This window comes from Xenia sp. Carnegie-2017, unplaced genomic scaffold (assembly GCF_021976095.1).
Source record: "Xenia sp. Carnegie-2017 unplaced genomic scaffold, XeniaSp_v1 HiC_scaffold_16, whole genome shotgun sequence".
Lineage (NCBI taxonomy): Eukaryota > Metazoa > Cnidaria > Anthozoa > Malacalcyonacea > Xeniidae > Xenia > Xenia sp. Carnegie-2017.
The window spans coordinates 30687-43028 of record NW_025813469.1 but is presented as its reverse complement, the minus strand read 5'-3'; the positions used below and the strand labels follow the sequence as shown (position 1 = coordinate 43028).

General features: G+C 31.2%; 5 protein-coding genes across 6 annotated transcripts; 4 read left to right on the top strand and 1 right to left on the bottom strand.

The window, feature by feature from the left end:
• The first annotated feature begins 137 nt into the window (after window positions 1-137).
• On the top strand, window positions 138-1839 carry LOC124437421 (leukocyte receptor cluster member 1-like). Its single transcript, XM_046987398.1, has 8 exons — window positions 138-332; window positions 399-498; window positions 577-702; window positions 776-881; window positions 1194-1245; window positions 1308-1431; window positions 1494-1633; window positions 1703-1839. The coding sequence occupies exons 1-8, from the start codon at window positions 310-312 to the stop codon at window positions 1758-1760; spliced, it is 729 nt and encodes a 242-aa protein (XP_046843354.1). The 5' UTR covers window positions 138-309; the 3' UTR covers window positions 1761-1839.
• LOC124437428 (small nuclear ribonucleoprotein Sm D1-like) lies at window positions 1835-2869 on the bottom strand. The gene is made up of 4 exons (XM_046987404.1): window positions 2757-2869; window positions 2571-2647; window positions 2272-2463; window positions 1835-2205 (listed from the first exon to the last, which is right to left on the bottom strand). The coding sequence occupies exons 1-4, from the start codon at window positions 2768-2770 to the stop codon at window positions 2126-2128; spliced, it is 363 nt and encodes a 120-aa protein (XP_046843360.1). The 5' UTR covers window positions 2771-2869; the 3' UTR covers window positions 1835-2125.
• LOC124437418 (coiled-coil domain-containing protein 113-like) lies at window positions 2268-5056 on the top strand. 2 transcript variants are annotated; one of them, XM_046987394.1, is made up of 13 exons: window positions 2268-2343; window positions 2928-3042; window positions 3167-3252; window positions 3374-3461; window positions 3525-3642; window positions 3707-3799; window positions 3865-3927; window positions 4011-4091; window positions 4163-4318; window positions 4385-4492; window positions 4596-4664; window positions 4740-4826; window positions 4887-5056. In XM_046987394.1, the coding sequence occupies exons 2-13, from the start codon at window positions 2939-2941 to the stop codon at window positions 4986-4988; spliced, it is 1155 nt and encodes a 384-aa protein (XP_046843350.1). In that variant the 5' UTR covers window positions 2268-2343; window positions 2928-2938; the 3' UTR covers window positions 4989-5056. The 2 variants fall into 2 exon arrangements, with proteins under 2 accessions (XP_046843350.1, XP_046843349.1); XM_046987393.1 differs by lacking the exon at window positions 2268-2343 and having other exon boundaries at window positions 2896-3042.
• Window positions 5057-5059: 3 nt separating this feature from the next.
• On the top strand, window positions 5060-6901 carry LOC124437423 (cilia- and flagella-associated protein 20). The gene is made up of 7 exons (XM_046987400.1): window positions 5060-5351; window positions 5455-5534; window positions 5722-5833; window positions 5956-6078; window positions 6342-6407; window positions 6476-6589; window positions 6666-6901. The coding sequence occupies exons 1-7, from the start codon at window positions 5268-5270 to the stop codon at window positions 6669-6671; spliced, it is 585 nt and encodes a 194-aa protein (XP_046843356.1). The 5' UTR covers window positions 5060-5267; the 3' UTR covers window positions 6672-6901.
• A 167-nt stretch (window positions 6902-7068) lies between these two features.
• LOC124437415 (short transient receptor potential channel 4-associated protein-like) lies at window positions 7069-12302 on the top strand. The gene is given in 22 exon segments (XM_046987390.1): window positions 7069-7530; window positions 7632-7763; window positions 7911-8006; window positions 8103-8169; window positions 8237-8298; window positions 8370-8455; window positions 8543-8664; window positions 8667-8717; window positions 8794-8919; window positions 9018-9128; window positions 9482-9609; window positions 9693-9772; window positions 9893-9929; window positions 10009-10067; window positions 10137-10192; window positions 10269-10398; window positions 10470-10698; window positions 10769-10880; window positions 10973-11073; window positions 11146-11285; window positions 11382-11448; window positions 11517-12302. Coding segments are annotated over 22 exon segments (2190 nt in total). The 5' UTR covers window positions 7069-7452; the 3' UTR covers window positions 11637-12302.
• Window positions 12303-12342: the final 40 nt, after the last annotated feature.

Genomic DNA, 12342 nt, shown 5'->3' with positions numbered 1-12342 from the left:
AATATACACAGGAAACGTGGTATGACAGGGTATGACTGTTGATTACGGGGTATGACTGTTGATTACAGACTATGACTGTTGATTACGGGGTATAGATGACGTCTCATAAAGAAATTCCATAAAGTTTCTGTGTATATTGGTGTATGTAGAACATGGAATTATTACCAAATATGTGACAAATATAACGATCTCACTAATATTGCACGAAGTATTGTGAAAATTGTTAATAGTCGCTTAACACTATACACCGTGGGCGTCAAAACTCTTGTCATGAGCCTTTTTATATGATAAAAAAAGTAAGAATTTGCGATGAATATTTTACCAAAAAAGAGGTATGATGTCTTTCATATTACCGTGCTTTAAAGAGTTGTGTTAAAAGATGTAATTATTTTGTGCAGTTGGCATGTGAGAAATAAAGATAACATAGAACGGGTACGCCGAGATGAAGAAAATGCCAGACTTGAAGAAGAAAAACGTCTCCAAAGAGCAGCCTTAGCGGTAATAATCGTGAATATAGTTTTAATACTGTAATATCACATCAAATGAATAGCACATACCTAATTTCAAATATTCCAGGAGCAAGAAGCCAGGACAAAATTGCTCAGAGATAGGGTTAAAGAATCTTTCCAGACACAAGAGACGGTTTCACAACAGACACGTCAACGTGAATCCATAAATCTCTTTGACTGCAGTTTTTCTGGGGTAAGATATATCCTTTGTTTAGTTTATGATGACATTGGCTGAATGAAATTTGATATTTCAACTGACTTGACAGAATGTGGCAACAAATAAAGATTACGAGCTCGATAAAAAAGCTGAACAAGAAAAAAAGGAAAAAGCTTTGGGAGTGTTAAAATATCTTGGTGAAGGTGTAACTAAAGGTTTTGAAATTTTTTACCTGTGTTGCTTGACATAATCAACTGTGTAGAAAATTGAAGTGTCCCTTATTGTAATATTGATCAGTGATGGATCTAGTTTTAATAAAGTTATTACATGAAAAGCCTTTGAAATTTCTACTGAACAAAATTTTTGGTATGAGTTGCAGCAAATTATTTTTCACTTACTTTTAATCTTCTGGGCGGTATTAACCTTAGATTTTATGGGGTTTTTTCTTTGTTTCCAAAATCAAATTGTTACATTACTTAGAACATATATTGATAACTCATTACTGTTGCTAACATGTATTGATGCAGATGAACAACCTTGGTACACTGAAAAACGTAGAAAAGACAACAAAGGAGAAAGGTTAACAACAATAGAAATATCTCATGATATTGTAAAATGATTATGGAGTTAATGTTTCTTAGTCAGAAAGATGTCGACAATAAACAGAGAATGGACCCATTGATGAAGATGAATTCTTTCTTGGATCAAACAAAAAAAAATTATTCAAAGAGATCAGAAAGAAAGAAACAAGAAAAAATGTCCAAGGTATTTCTTGAAATTTTCCACATTCCTAAGAAATTCTTGTTATCAGAAACTATGGCTTTTAGAAATCAAGGTCAAAGAAAACAATTGAAGAATTAAGAGCAGAAAGAGTAAAACGTGAAAAAGAAGAACAACTAAGATCAGAAAAATTTCTCAGAGAGCAAAAAGAAGGAAAACCAATTGAAGATGATCCTTATAAAGACAGGTAAAACAGATATTATGGTTTTTTAGTACATATGTATAAATGTATCAAAAACTTTTTCTATCTACATAGTTATTATTCACAGTTCAATCCAAGCCTTGCTAGAAAACGAAAATGGAACAGACACTAATGCCATTTAGAATGTTTGGTCTTATGATGACCATTGTGTAATTATTGAAAAGTCGTGTAAATAAACAGGTTGTATTTTATGTTGCACTATGAAAATTATTTTAATAATACACTGACAGAGATCTTCTCACAATGAAATAAACAGAAAATATTATAATAAAAACACACTGAATTAGTTTCTACATCACAATGTCAACCTATTCAGTGTATGAAAAGTTTAAGTTGAACCTGATATATTACACAAAAACAAAATGTCCTAGGTCCTTTCATGTTGTTGTTGCAAAATGCTATGTTTTTGGGTTGAGTCATTGTGTACAGTGGAACATTTATGAATATTTAACAATACTACTGTTTTTACTCCACATCCTATCTACGTCCACGACCTCTTCCTCTAGGACCTCCTCTTCCCCGTCCTCTACCTCGTCCTCGGCCACGACCTAATGCCACTAAAAACAAAGACAAAATTGTGAACCATGAAAAAAAGTAATATATACATAGTTGACACTACATACTGGCTTCACGTTTCCTTCCTTTGGCTCGTGGTGGCTCCTCAACCAATAATGTGTCAAGCGGTAGACTCTCAGGCAAGATATAATAACGTATATTGTTACCACGAATGCTTAAACTGTCTAGTTGAACTGGATCTTTGTTTTTGATTGTCATTTTAACAGTTTTCAAGTGAGTGTTCATACTCATGTCAACACCTGAAAAATTTACAATTTAATGAATTGTAATAATAGTTAAAAAAGTTCAGTGACTTTACCTAATATGAAAATGTTGTTATGCATATTTATTATATAGGCAATGTTACCTGCAATTGTACCGTGTATAACCGTGCCATTCTTTAACTCTATGGTCACTGTTTCATGACTAAGTTTCATTAAAAACCTACAAAAGTTGACGTAAGATTGATTAGATAAACTAAAGTAAAATATTTCCACAAATATTTTAAAAAATCCCAAATTATAAAATAACTCATAAAAGTAAAGTAACTTACTGTACAAGTTTCATTTCAAATAATAGGATGCCTTCTTTGTTGAAGGATTCCAAGTATAAAAATTATAATCTGAATTATACACTGCACATAAACGTAACATGAACGTTCGCGCGCTGATGGAGTTGGAGTGGGGGCTTGGGATTCAAATGTTGTCATGGTTACTATATTTAGAAACAAGAAGTATGGCGGCGTCTGATGTAGATATCAGTAGCTCAATTGATCAAAACGAAGATAGAGTTGATGAATTAACCGACGAGGAATTATATAATCTTGTAGAAGAAACATTGTAAGTATTTATTATGAAATATATCATTTTAAACGAGTCAACGTCGTTTGCCAAGTATATATTTGTGATTTGTCCATGTACCAATAACACCATTATCATACAAACATATATATATTTCTTTGAGGCAAGCAAACAGCATACTGAAAAATGAAGCAAATATGTTCGAAAAATATCTAAAAAGAGTGGATAACAAATATGGTGCTAGTACAAGTAAGTGTATAAACACATGTACCCCCAGAACACCCAAAGAATCCATATTGTTCTGATGGTTCTCCAATCATTAAAATGCTACAATTTTCTTTAGATAATTAGATATGTTGTATGTTTTAAGGTGCCATGTTTGTGCAGACTGTCCAAGAACAAACAACTTCTCGAACATTCAAAAAACGGACAAGATCTAGAGGACTATCTGTTGATAAGTAATACTTTTTCTTTCCTTGATTTTAATGAATAAATAAATATGCTTTTTGACATGTTTGCAGAAGTTTAAAGCTTACTGCTGAACAAAAATGTGATATTGCGCAAAGAGAACTAGAGGAACTGAAAGAGGAAATGGAAAAACTAAGGGATAGTTCCGAAAAGATTCTTGATAACTACAAGGTGATTATAATTAATGAAAAAGGAGGACTAGAAATTTTTGTTGATCAAGTTTGATTGTGTGTAGGCAATCATGGAAGAAGCAGATCTCCAGACTGCAGAAATGAAGAAATCATGTTATGAGTTTAACAGAGATATTGTCCAAGGATCTGTAAATTTAGTATGTTATTTAGTAATGTTCAAAATTGGATGACATATGTTGCTTGAATATTTTCTTGGTTTTAGAGAACAAACAAGATCATAGCTGAGAAAGTTGTTCGATATTTTGAAGATAAGATAAGAAACAGAGTAAGGACTTCCCTAAATTGAATGTACCATATGAGGATTATGTTGTACAGAACTGATACAGAGATTTCATTACATTATTGTAGGATACTCTCATTGAAAAACTACGATTGAAGAACTCAACATTTCGTGTCCAGAAGAAAAAGTTACAAATGCAACTGAAGCAGGTCTATAAATACCATTCTTCAGTTTCTCCCTCTTTGAAATCATCATTTTATGTATGTTATTGCCTTTACAGAAGGAAGAAATGGGAGAAGTTTTGCATGAAGTAGATTTTAATCAACTGAAGATTGAAAATCAGCAGTATTTAGAAAAAATTGACGACAGAAATAAAGATCTCTTGAGACTTAAACTTATGGCGGGAAATGTACTTCAAGTTTTGAATACTTACAAGGTACACTTTATAATTGTTTTTACATTCTTTCTTTCATTCTTATTTTCACTATCATATTTCTTGTAGAAAAAATTGCACAGCCTCACAGAAGAATCGGCTCAATTAAAGCATGAAATAGCTTCAAGAAGTGAGCTTTCTTCAAAAATTGATGTGGAAACACAACTTGTTGAAAAGGTTTCATAAGAATGTTTAATTTTCTTTTAAAGAGTGAGTGAGTGTAGGGAGAGTGTTCATTGCTTTACCAGTGAATAGTGTTGACCTTATTTTTCCCCTGTAGGAACGAGTAAAAGCACTAGAGTTAAATCAAAGACGGAGGCAGCAACTTAATGACTATAAAGTTCCTCAGGTATTGTAGTGTTTTCTTGTTCGTTTTATATAAATTCTGACTTTTGTGTATTCACCTTAACTTACTGATGTGCAGGTTTTAGAGTATGTTAGAGAGAGAGCTAGTCTCTATGAACTCAATAAAACTGTGAAAATGTGGGAAAGAAAAGTGGAAATTGCTGAGGTAAAATAAATAATCCTTTCAATATTCTTTTTACTGCATAAATAACTTTCTTTCCTTTAGATGGCATTAAAAACCTACAGAAAAATGTGGAAACAAATACAGTTACATACATCGACTGATTCATGGTTTAAGAATGAAAGACACGAAGCTCAGAGAACGTGATTGTTTATTCAAATATTTTATTCTTAATTTTGTAAATTTATGAAAATAATAGAAAAATTAAATTATTATATGTTCCATGATGTATTTACTGAAGTGTAAGTTGCCTTACACAAAGTATAAGATAGTCAAGTATCTGTTTAATTTCGCGGGCTTTTATGTGTTGCTTAGTAACAACGAGTGCAAACAGCGTGACTTGGAAACCCACAGCAGGCTAACGGTGTTGAACAGTTGATAAACGTCAACGAAAATTCACTTTTCCTTTTTTATTCATCGGTAAATATGTTCAAAAATACTTTCCAATCCGGATTTCTATCCATTCTCTACAGTATCGGGAGTAAACCACTTCAAATATGGGAGAAAAAGGTTGGTTTGTATGAAGTGATCGCGGTCCTTTGTCCACGTTTGACGCTCCAGTTAATTAATTTTTGAATGCATGATAAGAAATTTTCTTTGCGTTTTCTTTCAGGTTCGAAACGGTCACATAAAAAGAATTACTGATAACGATATACAGTCTTTAGTTTTAGAAATAGTAGGTACAAACGTAAGGTGGGTATTTCCTATTTATCTACATTACTACATATTGTTACGCGACCTGTAATTTTGGGGATTTTTCAAAGAATATTTTCATGTTAATATCCCGTTACGTGAAATGTTTTGCATATTTTCAACTTTGTATAGCAAATACTGTATTTTATTTTTATTATTGCTTTAAAAGACTTTTCTTTTGTTGCAGCACAACATTTATAACATGCCCAGCAGAAGCCAACAAGACTCTTGCCATAAAATTACCTTTTCTTGTTATGATCATAAAAAATCTCAAGAAATATTTTACCTTTGAAGTACAGGTGAGATATAAGGGCATAATTTAATTTCTGAGAACATATTTTCATGAACATCTTTAATTCAAAGTTTATTTGCGTTTGATGTTATGAGGTTGCCAAGATATATTTTTGTTGACATATACCAGGTCCTTGATGATAAAAATGTACGTCGACGATTTAGAGCCTCAAATTACCAGTCGACAACTCGAGTTAAACCTTTTATTTGTACAATGCCCATGAGATTGGATGATGGTTGGAACCAGATACAAGTAATTTTTTTATTTGTGATTATGAACATAAATAATTTCTAAATTTATGTTACATATATGATGACATCCACTTTAGCGTTACATTAACTGTTTGTAGGCCGAATAGTAATAGAAAAATAGTTATAATATGCATGTAAATATACAACAAAATAAAGCAATTATGATTGCATCATCAAATTTATTTGCAAATGTAGACCTCTTTTGTTGGTGGGTGAGGGAGGTTAGCATGCAAATGTCATTTTAATAATATCTTTATTTTAAAGTTTAATCTGTCAGATTTTACAAGGAGGGCATATGGTACCAACTATATTGAAACACTAAGAGTTCAGGTGAGACATTGTTCAAATGACTTGAGTTAATTATAAAATATCACCAAGTTTGTATTTTCTTATTTTAGATCCATGCCAATTGTCGTATTCGCCGAGTATATTTCTCCGACAGATTATACTCTGAAGATGAATTACCTGCTGAGTTTAAACTGTATCTTCCTGTTCAACAGAATAAAGCTAAGGTATTGCTAAAACCTATTCATTAATAATTTTTTTCACTTTTTCTTTCCATAACTTTTAATTTTTTATTTTATGCAGGCTTAAAATTTAAAATGAAGAAAACTACCAATGACAAAAATTGATTTATTTTAAAATTGTATTGTGTATATAAAATACATATTTTATATTCTTATCGTACTACATGACTTTAAAATGGGAAGTTTTTGGCTCGAAAACTTCAACCTTGATCAGTTTTTTGTACAAAGAACAGTTCTTACATATTGATGTGTATACTTATGTAACTTGCTGTGTAAAATAAATCTATCCTTATTTTATGAATTTGTGTGCTGTAGCAGTGTAGCTAGACTTTTCTAGAATTCATTTTCCAAAGCTGCTTCCTAGTTCTCTTGTCATCACGTATTGTATGGTCACTACGCCAACACCGCAAGCGTCCGTCTTTGATTTTATAATTTCAAAATACACACTACTAAAATAGTGCGTTGATTTTAATTACAATTTTCGAATAGTGAAACTTTATGCCAACGATGTTTCCCCCAAGTTTTCTATTTTTTAATAAAATGGACATCAAGTTTTGTAAATGGCGACGTAAGTAGAGACATCAGAGACATCTCTGAAGCTAGAATGATCTTAAGTCGTTCTCTGATTGGTTAAATCGCATGTTTCATTTGTTTCAAACAATTTCATTGGTTATTAAAGGTTGTGTGGTTTTAGTGAAATAAAAATGTATGGCACTTGAAAGTGGAAATTGAAGTGGTCCTATGTTCATTTTGCATTCCATGGCTGCAGCAGTTTGCGAGAATTTGTCGAAAAATAAATGAAGGAGAATATTTATTGGTGTTTCAAAATTTGCATTAGTTGATGAATAATGAAGAAAGTTAAATCGCAGAATATTTTTCATTGTTTGCAATCAAGACAGTATGGACGTCGATGTGAAATACTTAGGGTAAAATACATATTTTATTGTTTGTTAATTTGATATTTTAATATCCCAAGATATTTGATTATTTACTAACAAATTGTTTCATATGTTCTTATTGGATGTAGAGAAATCCAAATTTCTTCGAATTGGTTAACAAAAGATTGAATTTATACGATATTCCAAAACATTTTATGCAACTTCAAAATTGTTGTAATGCCCAGAAATTTGATGTTGAATCTTGTACAGAAATTTTAAAGGTATTGTGCAATTTTTTGAAATAAAATACGTTTTTTAGAGCAAAATTTATACAGAATTAATGGCATTCACTTGCTGGTTTATATTTTTGCCATCGTATTTTGACGTCATTAAGACTTGCATTGCAAAGCTTTATTGTCGTTTCACAGAATGTTGCTCAGATTTTGTTTGAAAAAGCATCTTGTGATGAAAGCAATAAATTGAAAGATCTCAGTAAAATTGTTAACGATTTCTACGGTCCTGAGGTAGTGTAATCATCACTTTACATATCTTCCACAAGATTAAATTAGTTGACTATTTCATAGCGAAAATTATTGCAATGAGTTTTTCAAAATATTCAGATTTTGGTACACATTCTTTGTTACAAAGAGATGTATGGCCTCGACCATCTTTCCACAAGACCCTCTGGTATTTTTCATTGGCATCATTATAATTAATGTTTCCATAAATGTCAACTACATCTCATCTTGTTTAGTGGAAGCTCTTCACAGCCTCTATTCTTCATCCTTGGATTTACTGCGTAATATCAGCTGCCATGTATGTGTTATTGTATGTTGTCAGTTATCATTATTATTATTAATACTTATTACTTTTTATTTTTCTACAAGAATGATATTATTGCAAAAAACCTGGGACTCAACATGCTCTTCATTGAACAGTTATTTTCACTGTTAAAGTACAAAGAAACATATGTGTAAGTGCTTGTAAGAAATTTATGGAAATACATGTTATCAAAAATGTATTTTTGCTTGAAAGAGTGTCTCCATTGTTAAAAATATAGGTATGCATCCCATCTCTTGGAGGATATTCTTCGTGTTAGACATCAAATTTTATCATTAAATGACATGAACTTGGAGAAACTAATCATTCAAATGAATGATCATCAATTGGCAAATTTTTGTCGGTTTTGTATTTTGTTCTAACTGATGCAGAGGCTTGTGATGACAAAAACACATGTAATTGTCCTTCTAAAAAGATTGCATGTCAATATTTTTTTTCAAAAGAAAATATTTCTTCTCTATACTTTTTTAGTATTTAATCAAGACACAAGCAAAGTTTTCCAACAGCGAGCTGAAATAGCTGATGAAAATCAAAGGATTTTGCTTTTAGTGCCAGAGTTTCTACCTAGAGTTTGTTCTTTAGCTAGTGAATCTATAGGTATAAGAAGTGCTTTTTTCATATTTTTTATTTTCATGATTTTTTGATTTTGTTCTTTCTATGTATTTTGTTGATGAATGATGAAATTATTTTATCAGATAAGTCATCACCATTTTCCCTTGGTTCACCCCACACACCTGCAAGATTGCAACAGTTGACATCATATTTTAGTGGAGTATTGGATGATTTTGAAGATGCAAACCAAGATAGTAAGTGTATAGAAGGACTCACAAAATGAAACATGTTTCAATTGTCAAATTTTGTATTTATTAAGTTCATGATGCATGCAATTTATAACATAATATGCTAGCAAGTCACTGAAATGTAAGAGATAAATATATATAGTTTCAAGTTCTGTTTAGTGTTTAGAAAATGAAAATATTTTGGTAGTTTTGTTAACTTGTGTAAAAAGTTCAAATGCCCTATCAATCATTCTTGTAAGTGTACAAAGCTTTAGCAATTATTTTGAATGATTGGATGATCCTTGTGAAATGTCTCATTAAGATGATAATTTTTTGTTTATATTTCACTGAACTTAAGTATATCTTCTATTTATTTGTAGGTGATGGTGCATCATTTTTACATTCACCATATTTCACACTGTCCATAAAGTTTTTTCAAGATGTTATGTTGAAAGTTGAAGCACTTTTTGTATTGTGTGTTCTTCTCACAGGGAAATATAAAACTTCTGTAAGTAGAAATATTTTCAGAAGAAAGCACTTAAAAAAACAACTGTATTGCTTCTAACTATAAAACAACTATGTTTGCTTCAGGTTCAAAAACAGCTAGCTAATCTTTATCTCATTCCTAAACTGTGTGTGCTGTTTGACGAGCTAAAATGGATTGATAATAGGTCTGATATTTCTGGTCGATTTCATGAATTTCATGTTTTAATAAGATTTTTCATGGTTCAAAGTAATTTTTGTTTTTGTTATGTCTATTTGTAACCACAATGAATGCTTTTATATTCCAGTGAAATGATGAGAGAGGAGGACAATCAATGTGCACAGGTACAAATGAATATGATGTATCTGTACATAGTGGGTATAATCTTTCCTGTTAAATTATAAAAAAAACTTTTAATTTTAGGAATCAGCTTTAAAGATTCAATTTCTTCGTTTGATTCATAGCTTTTGTGATCATAATGAGTAAGTTGACTTGTATGTTTAATTATTTAAATTTTTAAACACTATACTGAATTATTTCTGAATTTATAGTAAAAAATACATTCTTCTCACTCCAATCGAACTGAAGGAACTCAAGACAATATATGGTATCGATGTGAGTTTGGGTATTTAAACTTGACTTTTACTTGACTCAAACATGTTTTTCATTTGGTTGTTTTTTAGAAAAAAATAATCTATTGTTTCCAGAGGTTTTACAAAATTTTGATCATTCACAATGTTGTGATGGTAAACAAGGATTGCTAGCTAAAACTTTAGATGTTTCAAAGACTTTATCATCTCATTCTGTGCTACAGTAAGAATTTTTTATAATTAGTTTAACTGTTTAACTCTTAACTCAATAAACAATTTTTGGTTCAATTGCAGATTTTGGTTTTTTCGAGCTTTGGAAGGATTTTTGCGTGGCAAAGCATCTTATGCTGATCAAGTCTTTCTTATCAAACGTGGTTTGTTAAAGCATCTTCTTCAAATTATATGTTCAAAAGAGATAAAAAGCAAAGAAGTATTACAAAGCAGTTTTGATTTATTGGGAGAACTTATGAAATTTAACCATGTGGCTTTTAAAGAGTTTACTCTGATGATTTCAGAATTAGAGGTACACATAAATAGTGAACAGAAAAAACATTTAGATACTCATCTTCTCATGTCTTTGGTTTATTTTATAGTTGGAAACATTTATTATGGTTATGACAAGTAATGTTATTGACTCAAACATGTTTATCAGAAGTCTTGTTCTATCCTATGAACATTTTTTGTCATGCAACAAAATATCAATTGGTAATGATATGTTTTTATGGTTGCCAAAGTTTATCTAAAGTACTGCTTGTTTCACCCAAAGTCTTAATACATTGCCTCCTTTCTGTTGAAAGATTTAGCCTTTGGTCTTAGCTCTATGGTTTCTGGTTTAAAAAAACGGGTTCATTTGCTACTTAAACTTATAATGTCTGTCACTGTTGATACGCTTACTCAGGTAAATATCCAGTTGAAAAATTGTTTTATTTTTTATGTTTCTCTTATTTATTTCAGCTTTCTTATTTCACAGGAAAATGTGAGCTGCTTGAATACTGCTATTGTGTTTTTCATGTTTTCATTAAACAAAGGCGAGCTCCATCTATACTTACGGGCTTTTCAGCACGAGGAAGCTGCACTGAAGAAGCCTGGGTTTATTATAGACAATCTACGGTTAGCTATATTGTTTCATCATGTTGAGTGTTGGTTGCTATGTATATATGCTATGTGTTGTTGTTAAGTTTGATAATAATCCTATATGTACAACAGGATGCTCTTGAAGTTTTGGAAAAGCCATTATTTGAGCAGAGGAAAAGATTGTTCTGCCTTGGAGCAGGTACTGTTCTTTTATTTTAAATGGTGAAATGTTTAGCATAATTTTTTCATTGCAATGTTTTCCTTCAGAGTTCATGCATTGAAATCAAAGAATGGAGAGCTGCTGTTGATATTTTACTGAAAGATGTTGGTGATCGTAAAGCAGTGATGCATTACACATCAACTGGTAAACTAGATCGTAATTCATGAATAATAATCATATCTATGTGAGGGACACAAGGGAACATGCTGTACATATTAGAATTAAGCTATTTCACAGTCTAGAAAGCAATGCATAAATGTTTGTTTTGTGAATAATGTTTGTGTATAGAAAATATTCATTTTAGACAGCTAATTCTACAGCTATTTCCAATGCATGCAATTAGTTCGAGTTTCCTTATTGAATGCAATTGGATAATGGACATTGAATATGAAACAATGCAACATTTCACATTGGACAGGTGTGTAGGTACTGAGCAGTATGTGCAAAAATTTCATTGTGTTTCCAATGTTCAAAAGTAGTTTGGATTCACATTTATTTCTTTTAAAATTCTCTTCTCCACTAAAGGTAGAATGTCTTCATTGAAGGGTATGTTATAGCTCATGAAACACTGCTTGTTCAACTTTGTGGCTAGTAAAGGCATTTATAAAAAGAAGTAAATATTTTATGCCTGGTATAAAAATAATCAGTGAGAAAGATGTTTCTACCAAATTTCTGTGCCAGGGCATCTGAATTCACATTAGATACATCTCCTAGTACATTGGTAACTGCTGGTATACTATCCTAATGTAGAGAAAGACAGGTTTTATAAATATCATTCAATGTCATTGAACATTTGAACTTGTTAGTAAATGAAATTTGATAAAACATTGCAACTTGGCTTGCTAGGAAATGAATTTTTGAATTGCACTCACA

Bases quoted from the DNA above. Each gene is read 5' to 3' on its own strand.
- LOC124437418 (XM_046987393.1), top strand. From the start codon at position 2,903: ATGTTGTCATGGTTACTATATTTAGAAACAAGAAGTATGGCGGCGTCT. The intron at 3,043-3,166 runs GTAAGTATTTAT...TATTTCTTTGAG, and splicing joins AATCTTGTAGAAGAAACATT to GCAAGCAAACAGCATACTGA. The intron at 3,643-3,706 runs GTGATTATAATT...GATTGTGTGTAG, and splicing joins AGATTCTTGATAACTACAAG to GCAATCATGGAAGAAGCAGA.
- LOC124437428 (XM_046987404.1), bottom strand. The intron at 2,464-2,570 runs GTAACATTGCCT...TAAATTTTTCAG, and splicing joins TATACACGGTACAATTGCAG to GTGTTGACATGAGTATGAAC. The intron at 2,206-2,271 runs GTATGTAGTGTC...CTTTGTTTTTAG, and splicing joins AGGAAGGAAACGTGAAGCCA to TGGCATTAGGTCGTGGCCGA.
- LOC124437423 (XM_046987400.1), top strand. From the start codon at position 5,268: ATGTTCAAAAATACTTTCCAATCCGGATTTCTATCCATTCTCTACAGT. The intron at 5,535-5,721 runs GTGGGTATTTCC...CTTTTGTTGCAG, and splicing joins ATAGTAGGTACAAACGTAAG to CACAACATTTATAACATGCC. The intron at 6,079-6,341 runs GTAATTTTTTTA...TTTATTTTAAAG, and splicing joins ATGGTTGGAACCAGATACAA to TTTAATCTGTCAGATTTTAC.
- LOC124437421 (XM_046987398.1), top strand. From the start codon at position 310: ATGAATATTTTACCAAAAAAGAG. The intron at 499-576 runs GTAATAATCGTG...CAAATATTCCAG, and splicing joins TCCAAAGAGCAGCCTTAGCG to GAGCAAGAAGCCAGGACAAA. The intron at 1,634-1,702 runs GTAAAACAGATA...CTATCTACATAG, and splicing joins GATGATCCTTATAAAGACAG to TTATTATTCACAGTTCAATC.